The sequence below is a fragment of the Mirounga angustirostris genome, unplaced genomic scaffold (assembly GCF_029215605.1).
Source record: "Mirounga angustirostris isolate CCGP_5_RB_7025 unplaced genomic scaffold, mMirAng1.0.hap1 SCAF_6, whole genome shotgun sequence".
Classification (NCBI taxonomy): Eukaryota; Metazoa; Chordata; class Mammalia; order Carnivora; family Phocidae; genus Mirounga; species Mirounga angustirostris.
Genome location: NW_026991714.1, coordinates 134132651 through 134155403, shown reverse-complemented (window position 1 = coordinate 134155403; position 22753 = coordinate 134132651). Strand labels below are relative to the sequence as shown.

Sequence of the window (22753 nt, the reverse complement as noted above, 5' to 3'; positions counted from 1 at the left end):
TACACGATCCATCTTTAATTCACACATTCCATAATAGTGTAGTAAGGAGTTTATATAGGCACACAGGAAAGTTAAAGTTTTCTAGCTTCTATATGAGCTTCCATTCATCTTTGTATGTAAGGATAAACACTTCTGAGACACATCATCCATCAGATGACATGTAATTCAAAATTTTCTTTTTGTTTTCTTGTTTTGTTTTGTTTTGTTTTGGGGGGTAGTAAGTACAGTTTTTATTTCCGTCCTTTAGCTCAGCTGCTTAGATACAACAAAAATGCAAGTGAAAATCCAAACAAGTATTTCCTTTCTGTTCTGATAACCATGTGAAGCCTGGAAGGCTGCCTCTGGAATTTCCCTTTGTATTCTGCCAGGTGACCTCCCCCCTCCCCCCTCCCCCCCCCCGTTTATTACTTATGTATTCTCCTGATGTTCTTTCAACATCATGATTGTTTTCAAGCAAACGTATACATTTCATTTTCTCCAAATTATTAACTCCTTTTTCATCATCCATCTCCAAGCTCCTTAAATGTTTGGAAGTTGGTAGTTCAGTTTCTTCATATTCCAGTAGTACTTCTTATTATCCAAAGCTGGAAGGAAGCCACTGCTGGTCAGCTGAGGTAGGCCCTGCAACCCAGGCAGGTGCTTTCGGCTCTGTCTTAGGGTCTTCCTTACCAGTCGGTCAAGCTCTTTGGCCGAAGGCCCCATTTCTCTGATGCTGTCAAAATACGGATGCTGTAACAGCTGTTCACATGTCAGTCTCTCAGCAGGATTCATGTGGAGACAGCCCTTTAAGAGCCCCAGGGCAGGATAAGAGATGTTTGGAAATTTTAATTCCAGTGGTTCCATATCTTCACTGTTTGGAATTTTCACCCCACTGAAGTCCTGATTTGTGCTAAATACTTGTTGGTGCCTAGGAATGAGATCTCCCAAGGTCTTCCTGGTTAGACAGAGCTGATCTACATCTGATTTTCCTGGCCACAGAGGCACCCCTGACAGCAGCTCAGCAAAGACACAGCAAACTGCCCAAACATCTACTGGGGTGCCGTACTGCGTGTCCCCCACCAAGAGTGCTGGGGAGCGCTACGTGGTGGCCACGTAGTCTGTGTAGTAGTCACTCAGTCCAGTCAAAAGCCGAGCAAATCCAAAGTCACAGAGCTTAATCACTGAATGTTTTGTGATGAGGATATTTTCTGGCTTCACATCTCTATGTATGCACTCTGGGGAGAGTCCCTAGATGTCAGCTCCGTCCCACACACCAGAGTTCTTAGAGCTTAGAGGGAATGACTTTTAATCAGATATATGTATAAATCCCTATATATTTAAATAAAGGATTTTGACATCTCCATAGATAATTTTAGTTGATATTTTTGTAGTTCTGCCTTTTTTTATATTTCACACCATGATTCCTTTTACATTTAAATTTGAATGTGCTATTTTATTTAACCATTTTATTTTGAGGAAATTGAATATTCATATTCATTAGTGAGAAATAATACCAGAGTTCTTAAGCACACTTTACTTAATTTTTCCAGTGGTAACACCCTGCAAAACCATACCAGCATATTGATTTTGAGACAGTCAAGGTATAGAATATTTCCAGCACCACAAGAATCCCTCATATTGCCCTTTTATAGCCACACCCACTTTCCTTCCCCTTTTACCTTTTCCTTAAAACCCATCAACCACGAATTTGTTCTCTATTTTTATCATTTTGTCATTTTAAGCATGTTATAAAAATGGAATCATATAGTATATAAACATTTTGGTTACATTGGCATTTTTTTACTCATCACAATTCTCTGGAGATACACCCACATTGTTACATTTATCAATGGTGCATTCTTTTTTACTTTATTCCATGGTATAGATGTACCACATTTGTTTAACCACATTGTTTAACCATTAAAGGACACCTGAGATTTTTTTCAGCTTTTGGCTATTACAAATACAATTGATTTGTTTTAAAAACTCACCCCAACTCTTGAGTGGATAATGGACTACAATGAGCAAGAATGGAAGCAGAGAGACCCAGAGGGAGGTCATGACAGTCAACTCTATGACAAATTCGGTCACCACAATAGGAAGATTCTTTATGCTGGATCTTGTGGGCACAGGTGACCAACCAGGCTATGTAAGAAGTCTAGTCTCTCTCTAGTCTATGGTAATTAACTACTACTCCTTTTCATAATTTACTTTGGGCAGTTATTTCCTTTGAGGAGAAAAACATAGGCAGTGAAGCCTCTATGTTTCCTGCTTTGAGGCAGACAGAACTTAAAATCAAAACATCTTATATTTAATTGCCAAAATTAATGTGAAAGAGAACAGCAAAAATTTTTGGAAAAAAATTCCCCAAAATCGAAGACATGAAAATGTCAGCTGGCTCTTATAAATATGGTTTTAATAATGTATATTATATTAAAAAAATGAAATTAGACTTGGGATCTTTCCCCACGAAGGCTTGAGTAATTACCAGTCACAGTTATTTTTTCTCTTGAGCTCTAGGCAACCAACACTGTAATCTGTACTCTAGTCTCATCTATATTACATGTGAGAAGTGTTAGGTCAATGTCTTATTGAAATAAATTTTAGGAAAGGCCATATTTCCTGCCTGATACATGTCTTTTGTTAATATTATGCTGGAATAACTTAATAGCTGTTATTATGGAGATAATTCCACATCTCTTTTTCTGGTTGTGAGAAAATTGATGCCTACCATCTTTGGAAAATTATTTTCTGATACAATTTTGTTCTTCATCCCTGTTATTGGGCTTTTAAACTATTTTAAGAAGTGTATTTGCAGCTACACTCATCATGGAATGTGAAAGGTCTATGTTTTAGAGTTACTTCACCCTTCTTCCCAATGGGATTTCTCATACTTCTTAATTGTAATCCTTTACATATCATTTTATGTGTGAAATCAACTCTGAAACAACTTAAATAGTAGCTTCTAAGATTACCTTTAGTGTTTTGATAGAGAAAAAAGTCTTTCCTATATTTTCTTTTGTAGTTTCCCTTTATCATATGAAGGAAGTTTTCTCTATTCTTAGTATTTTCACATAATTTTCACATGAATGAGTACTAATTTTCAACAAGTAATTTTTTTTTATTTTTTTGTGATGATTATACATTTTGTATTTAATCTTATTAATATAATTAGTTAAACTGGTTGATTTTTCAAATGGGAAAACAATCTTAAATACCTGGAATAAAAACTACTTGATCATAATGGCTTAGATTAGTATTGTTTAATTGAGCATTTTTGCATGTGTATTTATAGAATATACTGGCTTTAAAGTGCCATTTTCATAACATGCCAGATTTTTAAATCAATAGTGTGTTGATCTCAAAGATTAGTTGAGAAGTACTCTTTTTCTATTCAAGAAAGAATAAGTGTAAAGTTGGTATTGTTTCTTCTTTAAATATTGATAAAAATTGTCCTGTGAATCCATCTTGTTTAGGTGTTTTTTGCTTTGCTGTTGTTGCTTTTATTGTCATTGCTGCTGATGTTTTAAGTTTTTTAATTATAAATTTAAGTTCCTTCACAGACATAGAGTATTCACTTCTGAAAAAGTTCTTCATAATGTTGACAAATTTTGTTCCTTAAATAATTTGACCATTTTAGGGGCAGCTGGGTGCCTCAGTCATTAAGCATCTGCCTCCAGCTCAGGTCATGATCTCTGGGTCCTGGGATTGAGCCCCAAATCGGGCTCCCTGCTCAGTGAGGAGTCTGCTTCTTCCTCTGTGCTTTCCCACAATTTCTCTCTCTCTCTCTCTCTCTCAAATAAATAAAAAAGAAACTTAGAAAAAAGAAATTTGACCATTTTATATAAAGTGTCAACTTCACTGGCACAAAGCTTTTCATACTATCCTTTGTATATCTTTTCAATTATGTAAAATCTATACTGATGTAACCTTTTTATTCATTTGTTCTCCATGCTTCTTACACCTTTTTTCATTATTTTCTTCTTATTATTTTTTTTCTGTGTTTCAGTTTGGAAATTTTATGTTAACCTAACTTCAACTTTACATATCCTGTATTCTATTTTCTATTGAACCTAGCTAATGAGTTTTATTTTCCAATTTTTTTTTCAGTTCTAAAACATTCATTTAATTCTTTATGAATATTGATTCTCTATTGAAAACTGCCATCTTTTCTTCACTTGATCCAATCATTCTCTATTTTCTTCACATATTAGTCACAGTCATATTAAATTCCTCATATGCTAATTCCAATATCTGGGTCATCTGGGAGTCTACTTCTATTGTATGTTTTTTTTCTTCATTTCTATAATGTCACATGCTTTCTGCCCCTGCACATCCAATAAATTAAAAAATATTATGGCAGACATGATGCATAATAGAAGTGTAGAGGCTCCAGTGATGTTTCTTTCCAGAGATAGTCCCCCTCTCTCTTTTTTTTTTTTTTAAGATAAAATGAGGGTCAGCTCTCCCCAATCAATATGGGATATAGCAACTGTACTAAGATTTCATATATCTCTGGACAATGTTTTTTATACACATTTTTCCTATCCTTTGGCTGTTAATCTAATGATGCTTATTCTTCTTATTCTTGAAAGATTGAAGGAGTTTCAGTTACACTCTTCTGACATTTTGACATTAGCTCTTATTTTCACACAATCTTGTTGCTTCAACACTGGCAAATATCTGAATGATAATATTAGATGCATGTCTGAAGCAGACATCTTCATAGTGAGAATTTTCCTATGAAGTTTGGTAATATTATAGGAGATTTTAATCTACTTTTAATGTGATCCTACAGTGTCCATGCACAGACCCACAGTAGAAGAATGAAGAAACTGGTTGTTGACTCAGGTTTCTCAAGATTCTAGATTGTCACCTCAGGCACACATGACAACCAAAGATTGCTGGTTTATTATTCACCCAGTATTCTATATTTTCTTGGGCCAGATCTGATTTCATTCTGTACATAGGATCAGCAAATGCTTCAGGGAAGAAATCAGCAAGAAACTTTCAGTTGTCTTTGAAAGGATCTCTCTAGAATTGCATTCATTTAGTCTGTTTCTTTCATTGTCATCTTTTTTTTAATTAAGATTTTTATGTTACTCATTTTATATTTTCTGTATATTGAATCCTCAATGATTTCAGTGACCTTCCCTGGAAGAAAAGTCCTCTACTTGGACCTTAAATTCTGGTATTTATCAGAGTTTAAACCAAGGCCCACTTTATATTCGTTAGTTTTTCTATGTTTTCTCATCTTCTTGAGACTCTTAAAATCATTTTTCCAGTCAAAATCCCTTTTCTAAGTTACAGAATGTTACACAAAACTATTTACTTAGCCTCTTGGGTGTTACAAAAGGACCTCAAATTTAAGTCCAGAACTGACCTTAATACCCCTTAAACATGCCCTCTTCAACAGTCTGGTGAATGATACCAAACATTAAATTGTGTGAATTAGAATCATATGAGTTATCCTTGCTATCTCTTTCTACACAGTTTTCTGTATCTAGTGCACTGCAAATTACTGATGATTTTACCACATAGGTATCTTTTTAATCTACTCAGTTTATTATATCTGTATTGCTCTCACTGCTATTGCTTACCTCTTCAGTGGAGAGTTGCATAGCCTCTTCATTTGTGCCTTCTTCCAATTCATTCTTAGGAGATTGACTTTTTTTTTTTCCCACAAAGCTAACTCTAACTTTGTCACTTTGCTTAAAATTTTTGGTAACTTCCCATTTTTTATAAGTATGCCCAACATCCTTAGTAAGGCTTTTAAATCCCCACCTATATATTCAGCTTCTTTTTGCAAGTGCCTCTCTTTCATGGTCTATTTTCCATCCACACTGGAACTAAGAAGAGATTAGTATAATTATCCCAGAATATTTTGAAATAAATGCTAGACATCATATTTCATTAATAAATGTCTGCATGAACCTCTCATTTATAAATATCTTTTAAAATACCACAGAAATTATTTTTAAATCTAAAATTATGAATACTCAATATTTTCTTAGTAGAATCAAATGTGTACTCAGCTCCCACCACATCCCACTTTGTTTGAATCAGAATCAAGATAATGTCCATACATCTATGGAGACTCTTTTAATATATTGATTCCCTATACTATTTTTGTCTTAATTGTTAAATAAATTTAGTTTATTTGCTCTGTAAAGTCTTCTGCAGTCTGAATGTTGCTGAATACATCCTCGTGGTGTTGTTTAACATGCTAACATTTTCCCTATATTATCTTCTCCTATATTTAGGGGAAGTTTAGAGGCTTAGTTTTAGAGGCTTTTTCAGATCCACATTCAGTTTTTGGCAAGAAGTATATTGTAACTGATCTTATGTACTTCCATTGGGAAATACATAATTTCTAGTTGTTTCTATTTTTGGAAGCACAATATTTATTATATGTACCATTAATGCTTTAATACTAGTTTCACCCATTAGATTAAAATTCAATATGTACATGAAACAGTTCTTTATCATTGACCACTGTAACCCAAGTAACTAGCATAGTATCAAATGAAATATTTTCAATATATATTTAATTAAATGAATAAATGAGTGTGTATCCTATATTTTGCATCATTATGTATTTAGGATTCCAAACTGATCTTGGTGTTCTGCCTTAAGAAGCCTGTGCCTGTTACTTCCTTAGCTGTGTGTGAACTTCAGAACCTTTGGCACATAATATCAAATAATATCTCTGTCCAAACCAATTTACTAAGAGAGGGCCAAATGCTAGAATGGTTTCTTGCAGCATAAGCTCATGTCCCTAGCATGACCGTGGCCTCCCATTAAAATGCCTGCCTGATAAACATCAACACTGCCGGGAGAACCTATTGTTTATTCTCGGCAACACCTGACAATAGGCCCTTGATCTCAATTTCTTAGAACATTTACTATGGAAGATCTTAGGATTATAAATACTTCCTTGGTCTCTGAGATATACATGTATCTCTTACAACTCAGGAGTGTCTCAAGGAACTGAAAGCCATTCCTTTGAAATAGAATCATCAGGAAGGATAAGACCTCTGTTTCTAGTCTCAGTGGGAGAATAGGATCTTAAAGTTGATAATTGCCAGTTAGCAAAATTACACATACTCCGACCAACTCTTTGTAATTTCTCACTTAACTGACTCTCCTTGAGTCTCTGCTTGTCCTCCACTCCCTTCTTTTGTTCCTCTCTTAAAATACCCAGTCATGTCCGCACAAATCTAATGAAGCTTCTCTTTCCCCTACTGCATGAAATCCGTTTTCACCACTTCAGTTATGTCTGGGTATGTTTATCTTTGACATAGGCTAAAATCATGTAACAATATATGTTGATGAAGTTCTGATATGGTTCCAAGTTGATATAATTAACCCCATCATTTCATATACCCAGAGACCTATGAGCTAATTAGTTATCTTAAAGCTTATAAACCTCTGCAATTTTATCTTTCTGAAGCTGATTGTAGGGATATGCTCAGTATGCTTCTTAGCTATAGTATTTCTACCCATTCAAACTATACCAAAGATGTTTTTTATTTTTTAACTCTGCTTAACGCTTACTTGATGAAACATAAGCGGGTGGTCCCTTAGAAAAAAAAAGTTGATGATAGGAGACTCACATTTTGGTTTAGAGTCAAGTAAGTTCACTTAAATCTAATGGGATTTTTTTCACTTTATTCAAAAGACACAGATTATTTCCATAGCTGCAGATTTAAGTAGAGTTTTTGTGTCTTTATTGCTTTTTCTTTATTTTCTGTTACTTGAGTCACACACTGTCAACTTACACAAAAGTAATTCTCTCCTAACCACCAATTTGAAATAACTTATACTTTTGCCTTCATTTTCTCAGCCTGCAATAAAAGGTTCAGATACAAAACCAGACTAGTGCTGCACAATTGTGGGGCAAATCCATATTAGGTTGATAAATCATTCAGGCAGAATTCATTTATCAAAAGTACATTTATTTAAATCATAGTTGCTTTGTGTGTGGAGGTACTAGCTTGGTTGTCCAGCACTTACTAAATAATTTATCAAACCCAGATTTGTTTGAGTATACCAAAAAACATCCCATAGTAAAATGAAATAAAAGTCCCTATTGCTGGGAATAATACATTGGAGGAAATGTTGTAGCTCATAATCATATCTTAAATGCTGAGTTCAATAGACTTATATTTCCTGGTGTTATTTCATAACAGATAAAATAAACAATTTAATACATATTTGGTTATATCTCTTGATTTAAAAATGGTTGGTATTGTCTACTACTAGTCTTTCTTCTGCTGGTGAACAGAAAATAGTAACAATCTCATACAATGGAGACAAAAACCTTTGGTTTTGACCTGAGTTACTAACTGAACACCAATACCTAAGACTACTTTTTCTCTTTATCCAAAATGCTCTAGAACCCAAAGGAAAAACAGTCCCTGCAATTCATGAAACACACATAAAGTCTCTATTAATACTTAAGAGCTAAGACATATCCTTATTTGAAATAATGAATAGTAATAGGAATGATTCTGCATTTGGACCTGAGAGCAGGTTCTTTGTTCTATCCCCAGCAGATGGTGACCCAGCAAGTAGAGGTGGATGTTTTTTAGGTACAGTGGTTGGGCAAGCAGGCTCCAGAGTTGGGTTGCTTCATCTAATGTACCAACCTGCTGACTTCCTAGCTGGGTGGACTTGAACTTGGAAACTTTCTCTGTTCCATTTTGAAAGAGATTATATACAATTTCTCTATATTGCCCAGTAGCCATTCAGACTTGCTATATAGGTGTTAGGCAAGCTTGGACGATGTTGTTCTATGAGCTTAAAACATACAATTAAAAGAAATGTTATTTCAGCCTAGAGCAGCCATAAGAATGCTCCCCGCAGACTTCCCACTACAGGGAACATAACTGGACAAGGGCTCTTGCTAATGTTCTCTGAAACCATCCCTGTTTGTGCTGAGGCCACACTTCTTAGGGACTTCACCCAGCCACTAACAGAATGCACCCAGCCAATAACAGAATGCAGTATTAGTAAGGTAAGCCATGTCTGTAAGACACAGGACTCCTCTGACTATTGACCTTCGCTCACGGATTCACAAATAGCCTTGCTGGACCTTCCTAGGTCATTTCCACCCAATCTTCTCTCTTTCACACAGGGCAGTGTGACAAGCCCAGGCTTTCCTGGCTCCCTGCCGCCCCTTCCTCCTCCTCTCCCTCCTCCTCTTCCCTCTCCACCTCCTCTCCTTCTTTTTTTTCCCCTTCTGAAACAGTTGCAGGCTTATCATGGTCTTGGTATCTGCTACATAGAAAGTAACATGTAGCCCCTACTCTACTGTCCCTCTCAGCTGGAATTACTAGATCTTCCTACCTTCAGGTCATGCCCTGCCTATTTCCTGAGACATTTTTGCCCAGGACAGGACATTTACCAGCAGTTTCCCAGCACAACAAATCATAAGGTCTGGGATGAGTCTTAGTGCTATAAATCTGGCATTAGTTTTCCTTATTGTATACTAGACTTTAGACTGTCAATCACCTTAACTCCAGCTTCCTGCCGTATTGGTTTGGTTTATATGACTGGTCCTGTCTATATTGGTTTCTTTACTTCCAGACCAAACAATGTCTGGCTCTGAATCCTGGTGTACTTGGCTGACTTTGACATGCTACCTAGCCCTTACCATCCCCTCCTTCTGCAGAGGTGAATTCTCTTCCTGAATTGTCAGCTACAGACTAATGCCTTGTTACAACTGGACTGATTATTCAGATTCAGGATGCTTCTTCCCATTTACAAATGAGTTCTTCCTGTTATTTCTGGATTAAATTTCTTTGACTATCAGAATCAGACTAAAGCTTGTTTGATTTGGCCATATAAGGGGGTCAAAATACTAGCTATGGCCAGAGATCAGCCTATTAGGCTGGTTATGTTCTCTAGACCAATCAAGATTTCTGCTTTGTTGTGCAGGGACAATTTGGTTGAGCTGCTAACATGCACTGGAGCTGAGTCCACCTGTAGTGATTAAATTGATAATAGAATTTTGAATTCTCTTCTTAATGTCAATAAGGCTTTGGGGGTGGGAATAGACAGGGAAAGCTGATATCTATGAAACTCAGCTTTTGAAACTAAAACTAATATAATAATGTGCCTACATCTTTTACTTTTTCCACTTTTATTATCCAGAAGCTCCCTAGCAATGAGATCAAATTATCATGATTTAATTTTACTTTTTATAAAAGCTATCAACACTCAAACCAAACATAGCAGGTTTGTGTTTTTTTCTTTTCCTGATTTTCCTCTTATTTGCATATAAAATATGTATAATTTGATAGCAAATTAGTTAATAAGCTTAGTTACATTTTATCATATTACTACAACTTTTAAAACAATCCCTTCTATCATCTAAGTAATCTTATTTAAGGATTAATTTGTTGCAATACTGGCCTGTCTCTTTCCCTCCATCTCTCTATTTCTGTCATCTCTCTTCTACATAAACAGTCTTTGTTCCTACTAGAGACTGCAGGCACTTTCAAAGTTATTATTTCAGTGGTATGATCTCAAATCAGGAATCCATAGTGACAGATAAAAGGGATTACATGGGTTCTACAGGAACCCTGTGGCAAAGGAGGGCTTGATTGGTGACCTCAGAGACAATGAGACTTGTAAGTAGAGTTGAGAAGCCACTGGGATCTTCTTCTGAATAAGTATCATAAAATCAAAAATCACGGGCACCTGGGTGGCTCAGTTGGTTAAGCGACTGCCTTCGGCTCAGGTCATGATCCTGGAGTCCCGGGATCGAGTCCCGCATCGGGCTCTCTGCTCGGCAGGGAGTCTGCTTCTCCCTCTGACCCTCCCCCTCTCATGCTCTCTCTCTCTCATTCTCTCTCTCAAATAAATAAATAAAATCTTAAAAAAAAAAATCACAAAGCTCCTGGAAATTAGAGAGGGAGGATAAATACTTTGAAAAATAATGTTTGACCTAAGGGATGTGCTGACAAACCTTCTTATGAATACAGTTACTATATTTATTGTAGGGATATTGATGAGAATGTTATTTTTATGAAAACCATGGGAGGATTTTCTCTCAGCTTCCACTATGAGACCTGATACTATTTCTCCTTATCAGTTGTTTGTTTTATTATGTTGCAAACTCTTTAACTTTTGTAGCTAACATTATTTGCTTTGGTTTTTTAACAGCTCTAAGAGTAATTTGCAGGTGACCTTTTAACATACAAATTTTGAGTACCAGCCAATCTTAACTTGGACTTTGGCTTGTTTTTCTTCTAAATTTTTTATGGCTTTTATCAATTAATTCCCTTATTTCTTATGATTATCAGAACTATGTACCATAAGATCTCATCATATTTAATTGAATGCAGTCAGTATCCTCTTTTTATGATATTGATTTTATATATTCTTTTTTTTTTTTTAAAGATTTTATTTATTTGTGAGAGAGGGAACGAGAGACAGAGAGCATGAGAGGGAGGAGGGTCAGAGGGAGAAGCAGACTCCCTGCCGAGCAGGGAGCCCGATGTGGGTGGGACTCGATCCCGGGACTCCAGGATCATGACCTGAGCCGAAGGCAGTTGCTTAACCAACTGAGCCACTCAGGCGCCCTGATTTTATATATTCTAATGTCCTTGACAATTTGTTCTTTGTACTCTCTTTTTGGCAATCGTTTTGTTTTTCATCCATTAAGTTTTTTCTTCCATGATACTCACTATCTTCAGACTTGGTGATACTTGGCCTTTTGATCACTCCCAGAGTAGTTTTCCTTTGCAGTTTCCCCTTTTCCTATTCCAGTTTTTTTTTGTTGTATGTCCTTCAAACTCTCCTTGTTTTCTGGTCTAGAAATATGTTATTTTTCACTATATTTAGTGTTTTTTGGAAATACCAGTCATTTTGGGAGAGATGAGTGAGATCCATGGGGTCAGTTTCTCATCTTGACTCAGTGTCCTTTGTTCATTAATTTTATGGCTTCATGACGCATGCAAGAGGAGGGAATCTATCACTTGAAAGTCTCTGACTCATTCTAAGGGCTATGAAAAAAGCAAAAGATAAAGAAGCCCAACAAGCTTATCAAAACCAATAGGCTGATCTCTGAATGTGTAAAATCATAAGTAAGAAAGCCAGGAACAATAGAGCAATAGCATGGGCAGTGGGTCCTGTCGGCTGTCAGCACAAGGTCACTACCTAGAAATAGGTTTAGTCAATTGCATATAACTCTTAGGGGTCAGTATATTGTCTTGAATGGTTTGGCCAGCTGTTTCTAAAGGGTAATACCATGCAATAGCCACTGAAACCTGTTTGTCACTGTGAGAACTCAGGAAAAAAAATCCCATTGTATTGTCCTTTCTTCTCCAAGATCCTGTTGTGGTTTCCCTTATCAGATATGTTCCATATTGCTATTCTAAAATGTAGACTCTCCCAAAAGGCAAGCAGGCATTTATAGGCTAGATGTCACATGGGGCATAGCTATAATTTTATCTTTTCCACACTAGAGAAGGAATGGAGTTTCTGCCATTGCTAGAAATTAACTGAGGGTTGGCCATGTAAAGAATTTTTTATTATGCTTAGTAAAGACAGTTTGAAGAAACCAAGGATTTTCAGGGTGTTCGTGCTACCATAAATGAAGATTTTATTAGGGATAAAATAATTATTTCATATAATAATCTCTGCAAAACCCAAATCTCAATTCATGGTGCATTCTCAACCATTTTTCCTATTTTTATTTTGAAAGTTATGTGCTTTGTTTGTCAATTTGTGTACTCAACTGGCATCCTTTTTCCTCGCCATAATAATTGGTATTTTATGGGTAAAGTATTTAAAATTAAACACATGTCTATTATGAGGCAGTTGTGATTCTGTATGAAACAAAGTAACAGCACCATGCTTCCATTTAAGAATTTTTAGGTGGAGATTAAATTATTCTTTTCAAACAACTCTCTGGTTTTAATCTGAGTCAGGAGTAGTTAAAGTTGAGTGAATTTTAAATCATATTCTTAATCACTGACATAATTGATTTCATCTTGATATAGTCCTTTGTAACTTTTAGAATTTCAATACATGTGAGAAATATTTCATAGGAAATGAAAATTAAAGTGTTTAAGAAAATCTGCTAGTAGATGTGAAATTAGGTGACCACTCTTTAAGGTTTCTGAGATCTGAATTTTGTCAAATTTTTGGCATAGCTTAGATAAGTATATTGTTTCTTTTTTAGACCTGAAAGAATACCATTTCCTTTCATTTTTTTATATGTACTTTTTAATCTTTATATACCTCCTTTGCTGTTCACTTGTATTAACAAGGATCAAGGCATTAATTGAAGACAAAGTATCTTTGAAAACCTGTTAGTGGAAAGCCATTGGTGTAAATGCCTAAATACATATACTTTCTCCACAGTTTTTTTAATGTACCATAATTAAATCATATTTGAAGGAATATTATTTTTAAAAAAGAGCTTAATTGCCTTTTAAAAGGTTAGTTTAAACTAATTTTTAACTTTAAAAATTTTTTTATTGTTATGTTAATCACCATACATGACATCATTAGTTTTTGATGTAGTGTTCCATGATTCATTGTTTGTGCATAACACCCAGTACTCCATGCAGAACATGCCCTCTTTAATACCCATCACCAGGCTAACCCATCCCCACATCCCCCTCCCCTCTAGAACCCTCAGTTTGTTTTTCAGAGTCCATTGTCTCTCATGGTTTATCTCCCCCTCCAATTTCCCCCCCTTCATTCTTCCTCTTCTACTATCTTCTTTTTTTTTTTAGTTTAAACTAATTTCTAACACTGCCTTTATCTTCATTATTTCTTATTTTACATGAAGTATGATTCAAACGGGGTGTGGCTATCAAGTAACTTCTTGATGCCTCCCAGTTATAGGAAAGTAGTTCCCCACCATTAGCTCACCAAGGGTACTCCTATTGTCTTCTCTCTGCAGTTGTTATCCCTTCTATCTAGGCTGGCTAAAAACTACACAAACATTCTCTGCCCTTATAATTCAGTCTCTCCTGGTACCTTCTCCTAGGATTTGCTGAGAACACATAGTTCTAAAATGGTAATTCAAGAAGACAATGATTCATATTAAATTTAATTTTTGAAATTATATTTAATTAAATATGGTTATGTTTATTTTTTGAAAAGATAATGCATATACAGTGTTCAGGATTCAATAGGTACAAACATTGCAAAGCAAAAATTTGGCCTCTTACTGTTTAACTCCAGGTCTAGCTATTTGGTTTTCTTCTCTAGAGGAAGCCATTGTTAATAGTTTCTTTTGTATCCTTCAGCAGACATCCTTTTCTGCCCACTTTTATAGACATGCATATTCGTTCTATTTTTTTCTTAGTTAAATGTATCTTAGAACTCTAGAACATTATACAGAATAATTCTTCATTCAAAAAATAATAAAAGTGTGGTGTTCCATTATATGAATATGTAATAATTTATCAAGTTTCACCATTATAAATAAAACAAAGGAAAGATTTACCTGGAAAGATAACATAGTGGCAAATCATAAAAAGACTTGGCTAAGGATTTTGGAGGTAGCAGGGAAATGTTAACCATGTTCATGTAAATGAGGGAAGTAATATGATTAAAGTCCTGTTTTGTGAAAATCAGTGACAAATTGAGAATATTTGAAATCAAATAACTACACCAGTGCTTACTCAGCAATCTATCATTATTACTGAACTGTGATACAAAGATGACTTCTTCTACCTTAAAGAGGTTTCTAGATGTTGGTGTTTTATGGAAGGGAGGGAGTGAGAGAGGGAGAGAGAAAGGAAATGTATGTGTTGTAAGGAAGGTTTTCCAGTGAAACTGAGTCCTCTCTGTAGCCTCTTGTGGAAACAGGATTCAGCTATTCTTATAGAATTAAAAGTACCAGCATGCAACTAGTGATTTTGTTATGTTCTTCAATTTGAATAATTTTATACATCATATAGCTGGGAAAGATTATGCCAAAGACCATGATATTTCCTTCCTTTGGTGAGAGTGAAGAACTAGAGATGACCCCCATCATTACTATTAGCCCTAGAATATGCTTTGGGAATTGTATGGAAAGGCAAGTACATAAGATTTTCAAGAGAACACACAGTGCATGCCCAGATACCAAGAATCCTTCCCTACCTTTTCCTTTCTGGAGATCTCTGGAAAATACTTAGCCACTAATATATTTTTTAAATCTATAATATATATGTAAATTTTAAGAAATCTTTTTTTTTTTTAAGGTTTTATTTATTTATTTGACAGAGAAAGACACAGCGATAGAGGGAACATAAGCAGGCGGAGTGGGAGAGGGAGAAGCGGGCTTCCCGCCAAGCAGGGAGCCCGATGCCGGGCTTGATCCCAGGACCCTGAGATCATGACCCAAGCTGAAGGCAGACACTTAACGACTGAGCCACCCAGGCGCCCCGTAAATTTTAAGAAATCTTAAGAATAATGACCAATATCAAGTTCTAAACAGTTTTTTTTTAACTAGAATATTTAATTATGATGGTGAGGAGGAGAGACTGAAAGGCTGCCTTGGATGCTTTTGACATTCTGTCTAGCACCTATAAACCCTTATCCTTTGCTCCTACAGCTGAAATTTATAATTGTACTATCTTATCCATTCTGGGGTGAGCATGGATCATAATCATTTTCAGATATTTTGAACTCTATTTTCACCACTGAAATTTCAATTTAGCAATTGAGAATCCAAATTCATTTATTTTTATTTATCACAAATGAAATACCCTTCCTGTGAAAATGAGGTTTTCCAGAGCCCTTTGAATTATAGGTGGCATCTGGGCTGTCTTAAAAAAAGAGATCTAGATTGTTTCTGAGAGTCCATAATAAATGGTGATTAACGTAACATAAAAAAAAAAAAAATAGATCTAGAGCTCTCAAGTCTACCCCAGTCAGAGAGTAAGACAGGTACAATTTACATTTTGTCAAGTTGTTTGAGGTTCATCATTTTTTTTATTATGTTATGTTAGTCACCATACAGTACATCATTAGTTTTTGATGAAGTGTTCCATGATTTATTGTTTGTGTATGACACCCAGTGCTCCATGCAATATGTGCCCTCTTTAATACCCATCACCAGACTTACCCATCCCCCCACCCTGCCCCCTAAAACCATCAGTTTGTTTCCTGGAGTCCATAGTCTCTCATGGTTCTTCTCCCCTTCTGATTCCCCCCCACTTCATTTTTCCCTTCCTTCTCCTAATGTCCTCCATGTAATTCCTTATGTTCCACAAATAAGTGAAACCATATGATAATTGACTTTCTCTGCTTAACTTATTTCACTTAGCATAATCTCCTCCAGTCCCATCCATATTGATGTAAAAGTTGGGTATTCATCCTTTCTGATGGCTGAGTAGTATTCCATTGATTATATGGACCACATCTTCTTTATCCATTCCTCTGTTGAAGGGCATCTTGGCTCTTTCCACAGTTTGGCTATTACGGAGATTGCTGCTATGAACGCTGGGGTCCATATGGCCCTTCTTTTCACTATATCTGTGTCTTTGGGGTAAATGCCCAGTAGTGCAATTGCTGGGTCATAGGGTAGTTCTATTTTTAACTTTGTGAAGCACCTCCACACTATTTTCTAAAATGGCTGTACCAACTTGCATTCCCACCAACAGTGTAAGAGGGTTCCCCTTTCTCTACAACCTCTCCAACATTTGTTGTTTCTTGACTTGTCATTTTTTGCCATTCTAACTGGTGTAAGGTAGTATCACAATGTGGTTTTGATTTGAATTTCCCTGATGGCTAATGATGATGAACATTTTTTCATGTGTCTGTTAGCCATTTGTATCTCTTCTTTGGAGAAGTGTCTGTTCATGTCTTCTGCCCATTTTTTTGACTTGATTATTTGTTTTTTGGATGTTGAGTTTGAGAAGTTCTTTATAGATCTTGGATATCAGACGTTTATCTGCAGTGTCATTTGCAAATATCTTCTCCCATTTCATGGGTTGCCTCTTTGTTTTGTTGACTATTTCCTTTGCTGTGCAGAAGCTGTTATCTTCATAAAGTCCCAAAAGTTCATTTTTGCTTTTGTTTCCCTTGACTTTGGAGACATGTCTTGGAAGAAGTTGCTGTGGCCGATGTCAAAGAGGTTACTGCCTATGTTTTCCTCAAGAATTTTGATGGATTCCTGTCTCATGGTGAGGCCTTTCATCCATTTAGAATTTATCTTTGTGAGTGGTGTTAGAGAATGGTCGAGTTTCATTCTTCTGCATGTGGCTGTCCAATTTTCCCAGGACCATTTATTGAAGAGACTGTCTTTTTTCCATTGCATGTTTTTTCCTGCTTTGTCAAAGATTATTTGACCATAGAGTTGAGGGTCCATATCTGGGTTCTCTATTCTGTTCCATTGGTCTGTATGTCTGTTTTTGTGCCAGTACCATGCTGTCTTGGTGACCACTGCTTTGTAATATAGCTTGAAATCGGGCAATGTGATGCCCCCAGCTTTGTTTTTCTTTTTCAACATCTCCTTGGTGGTTCAGGGTCTTTTCTGATTCCATACAAATTTTAGGATTGTTTGTTCCAGCACTTTGAAAAATGTCATTGGAATTTTGATCGGGATGGCATTGAAGGTATAGATTGCTCTGGGTAGCATAGACATTTTAACAAAGTTTATTCTTCCGATCCATGAGCATGGAATATTTTTCCATCTTTTTGTGTCTTCTTCAATTTCTTTTATGAGTGTTTTGTAGTTCCTAGAGTATAGATCCTTTACCTCTTTGGTTAGGTTTATTCCGAGTTATCTTATGATTTTTGGTGCTATTATAAATGGAATTGTTTCTTTAATTTCTCTTTCAACAGTTGCGTTTAGTGTAGAAGAAAGCAACTGATTTCTGTGCATTGATTTTGTATCCTGCCACATTACTGACTTGCTGTATGAGTTCTAGTAATTTGGGGGTGGAGTCTTTAGGGTTTTCCACATAAAGTATCATGTCATCTGTGAAGAGAGAGAGTTTGACTTCTTCTTTGCCAATTTGAATACCTTTTATTTCTTTTTGTTGTCTGATTGCTGTGGCTAAGTCTTCTAGTACTATGTTGAGCAATAGTGGCGAGAGTAGGCATCCTTGTGTTCCTGATCTTAAGGGAAAGGCTCTCATCTTTTCCCCATTGAGGATGATATTCATTGTGGGTTTTTCATAGATGGTTTTTATGAAATTGAGGAATTTTCCCTCTATCCCTATACTCTGAAGAGTTTTAATCAGGAAAGGATGCTGTATTTTGTCAAATGCTTTTTCTGCATCAATTGAGAGGACCATATGGTTCTTCTCTCTCCTCTTATTAATGTGTTCTATCACATTGATTGATTTGCAAATGTTGAACCACCCTTGCATCCCAGGGATAAATCCCACTTGGTTGTGGTGGATGACCCTTTTAATGTATTGTTGGATCCTATTAGCTAGGATTTTGTTGAGAATTTTGGAATCCATATTCATCAGGGATATTGGTCTGAAATTCTTTTTGATGGGGTCTTTGCCTTGTGTGGGGACTAAGGTAATGCTGGCCTCATAGAAGGAGTCTGGAAGCTTTCCTTCTGTTTCTATTTTTTGGAACAGCTTCAGTAGAATAGGTATTATTTCTTCTTTGAATGTTTGGTAGAATTGCCCAGGGAATCCATCAGGCCCTGGACTCTTGTTTTTTAGGAGGTTTTTGATCACTGCTTCAATCTTGTTACTGGTTATTGGCCTATTCAGGTTGTCAATATCTTCATGTTTCAGTCTTGGAGTTTATAGGTTTCCAGGAAGGCATCCATTTATTCCAGGTTGCTTAACTTACTGGCATATAGTTGTTGATAATAATTTCTGATAATTGTTTCTATTTCCTTGGTGTTAGTCGGAATCTCTCCCCTTTCATTTATAATTTTATTAATTTGGGTCCTTTCTCTTTTCTTTTGGATAAGTCTGGCCAGTGGTTTATCGATCTTATTAATTCTTTCAGAGAACAAGCTTCTAGTTTCGTTGATCTGATCTACTTTGTTTCTGGTTTCTAATTCATTGATCTCTGCTCTAATCTTAATTATTTCTCTTCTAATGTGTGGCGTAGGCATCGATTGTTGCTTTTTCTCTAGTTCTCTAAGGTGTAAAGTTAGTTGGTGAATTCGGGATTTTTCTATTTTTTTGAGTGAGGCTTGGATGGCTACGTATTTCCCCCTTAGGACCACCTTTGCAGTATCCCATAGGTTTTGGACTGGTGTGTTTTCATTCTCATTGGTCTCCATGAATTGTTTAAATTCTTCTTTGATTTCCTGGTTGACCCAAATATTCTTGATTAGAGTGGTCTTTAGCTTTCAAGTGTTTGAATTTCTTCCAAGTTTTTTCTTATGATTGAGTTCCAGTTTTAAAACATTATGGTCTGAGAATATGCAGGGAATAATCTCAATCTTTTGGTATCAGTTGGGACCTGATTTGTACCTAGTATGTGGTCTATTCTGGAGAAAGTTCCATGTGCACTTGAGAAGAATGTGTATTCTGTTGTTTTAGGGTGGAATGTTCTGTATATATCTATGAGGGCCATCTGGTCCAGTGTGTCATTCAAAACTCTTGTTTCTTTGTTGATTTTCTGCTTAGGTGATCTGTCTGTTGCTGAGGGTGGAGTGTTGAGGTGTCCTACAATTAACATATTATTATCAATGCGATTCTTTATTTTGGTTAACAGTTGGCTTATGTAGTTGGCTCCTCCATGTTGGGGGCATAGATATTTACAATTGTTAGATCTTCTTGTTGGATAGACCCTTTAAGTATGATATAGTGTCCTTCTGTGTCTCGAACTACAGTTTTTAGCTTAAAATCTAATTTGTCTGATATGAGAATTGCTACCCTAGCTTTCTTTTGAGGTCCGTTGGCATGGAAGATGGATCTCCATCCCTTCACTTTCAGTCTGGATGTATCTTTAGGTTCAAAATGAGTCTCTTGTAGACAGCATATGGATAGGTCCTGTCTTTTTATCCAGTCTACAACCCTGTGCCATTTTATGGAAGCATTTAGTCCATTCAAGTTGAGAGTGATTAATGAAAGATATGAATTTATTATCATCATGTTGCCTGTGAAGACCTTTTTTCTATAGATTGTCTCTGTAAATTTCTGTTCTATATCTCTCTTGGGGTCTTTCTCCTTTTATAGAACCCCCCTTAATATTTCTTGCAGGGCTGGCTTAGTGGTCACATATTCTTTCAGTTTCTGTCAGTCTTGGAAGCTCTGCATCTTTCCATCCATTCCTAATGACAGCCTTGCCAGATAAAGTATTCTTGGCTGAATGTTCTTCTCATTTAGTACCCTGAATATGTCTTGCCAGCCCTTTCTGGCTTGCCAGATCTCTGTGGATAGGTCTGACGTTATTCTGATGTTCCTCCCTCTGTACATAAGGAATCTCTTACCCCTAACTGCCCTTAAAATGGTTTCCTTGTTTCTAAGATTTGTGAGTTTTACTATTACATGCCGGGGCGTTGGTCTGTTTTCCTTGATCTTGGGAGGGGTCCTCTCTGCCTCTAGGACTCGAATGTTTGTTTCATTCCCCAGTTTAGGGAAGTTCTCAGCTACAATTTGCTCAAATATATCTTCTAGTCCTCTCTCTCTCCCCACCCCCTCAGGAATCCCAATAATTCTGACATTGGAATGTTTCATGATGTCACTTATTTCTCTAATCCTATTTTCGTGGATTTGGAGCTGTTTCTCCCATGCCTCATCTTTTTCCTTCTTTTCTATCAGTTGGTCTTCTAGATTACTAATTTGTTCTTCTGCTTCATTTACCCTAGCTGTTAGAGTATCTAGATTAGATTGGATCTCATTGATAGCAATTTTAAATTCTGCAAGTTCAGCTTTCATTTCTGTCCTTAGAGACTCTATGTTGCCATTAATCAATTTCTCCATTCTAGCTACTGTCTTCATAACTGTTAACCTGAAGTCCATTTCTGACATCTTGTTTCTATCTGTATCCATTTGTAAATCTGTGGAGGAAGTTACAGTCTCTGAGTCTTTCCTATTTTGGGGGTTCCTCTTCCTAGTCATTCTGTTGAGGGGTGGTTGAGGGAGTGTACAGAGTCCAGATTATTGACCACAACCCAAGCAAGATGCATATCTTTTATAGAGACCTTAGGGTTGTCAGCCTCTTGTTGTCCCTGTCTTCTGGGAGAGGGGCCTGCCACAGGGTTACTCAGGCAACCCTGTTTGGGCGAGTTGCCCTGCCCCCTGTGGGGGGGGGATGAGCTCAGTGAAAACCATTTTTGGGGGGCATCTGTTCTCTGGCGGCTTTCCCTGGCAGCTTTCTGTGTCTCTTCTGAGAGAGCAGAAGAGATCATTTCCAACCCTCTGCCTCAGAGCAGAGAGATCGCATTCTTTTCTTCAGTGAGCTCTCCAGGCCACACTATCTCTGTTTCTGTCTGTGCTGCTAAAAACTGCAGCATCCTGGGTTGTGAGCCCCTCAGCAGCACTCCCAGTCCTTGCCTCCAGGTCAGGGCATGTCTCTGCCTTTTGTGCTTCTAAAACTGCCAGCCTCCCCCAGTTTGCATGTGTGGCCCCGCTGCTCCAGGTTTCAGTCCAGGGGGCTACCACTGCTACCGGTCTGCGAGTCTGTGCCCTGTCCCCAGCAGGGAGGCTTTCATGCACTGGTGGTGCAGGATTCCGAAGGCTCCCTCCCCCTTCCATTTATCTTCTGATATCTGTCTGCAGAATCACAGCTCCCCTCTTCATACCTCAAAACCAACCACCTGCAATGTTCTGTTTGTAGAGATCCAGATATATCTTCTTACATCTCAGGCTGATTTCGTGGGTGTTCAGAGTAGTCTGGTAGATATCCAGCTCAATTCAGGGGACTGTTTGGAATAGGGTCCCCTACTCCTCACCATCTTTTCCCTTCCCCCTCAGTGACATATACTTTACTAGATACATTTGAAAAAAAAAAAATGTTCAGATTGACATATTCTGTAATTGGATGAAGGACCCATAACTTCTTCATTTAAAAAAAAGAGATGTGCTTCTTTGAAATTCACAGAAGGTCACCATCTTCCTTTATTTCAACTAAACAAATTAATAAGTGTTGTCAACGACTGTTCCTATTAAAATCATCCAAATTACAATTTATAAAGGCTCTATTACAGAGGAGGAAACAAAGCTCACTTGTCCGTGGTCACTTAAATAGCAAGTAGTTGGTCAAGGTGGGAATCAGTTCTAGAAAGTCTGATTCTAGAGTCTTTGTTCTTAACAGCTGTATTTCCTTATTGCTTCTAGAGAAGAACTGATGTTCTGAAGACTGCAGTAATAGTTATTATAAACCAAATGTTCAGGTCTCACCTATGGGGCCAGCCGTGGTTCTGCAGACAAAGTAATGAAGAAGCTTTTACCAGGCCAGGTACTGGCGTTCCCTGATATATCATATATATCAGGGAATATATATAATGAAAATAATAATACTTGAAATTATCAAATATTAAACTCTATCTCTCTTTAATCTCTGTAAGGGAGCAATTTGTCTTTTAAATTTAATCATATTTCACTGTTTTCTTATTTTTGTTTATTTATGTGTTTTAGTTTGATTCTGAGTAAATTAGCAGAGCTATTGACTATGGTTAAATAGTTTACTCACTATCTCTCAAACCTTAGGGCTGGAGGAAGCTGCAAAGTCACATCAACTTTTCCAAAATTTAGAAGTGAAAAGAATTCAGGGATTGGTGAGGCCAATATGAGCTTTTGCAATAGAAGAGTGGAAGAATGGCTTCTATCTGCTGCTCTCCAGCTCTGACTTTATTTCCTGAGTTGGACATTCAGTTCAGGAAGGGAAAATT

The 22753-nt window shown here is 36.7% G+C and overlaps 1 protein-coding gene across 1 annotated transcript; it reads right to left on the bottom strand.

Moving 5' to 3' along the window:
- Positions 1 to 430: 430 nt before the first annotated feature.
- LOC123847110 (cyclin-dependent kinase-like 1) lies at positions 431 to 20981 on the bottom strand. Its single transcript, XM_064595542.1, is given in 2 exon segments — positions 431 to 1227; positions 20583 to 20981. Coding segments are annotated over 2 exon segments (1107 nt in total). The 3' UTR covers positions 431 to 519.
- Between the last annotated feature and the right edge of the window lie 1772 nt (positions 20982 to 22753).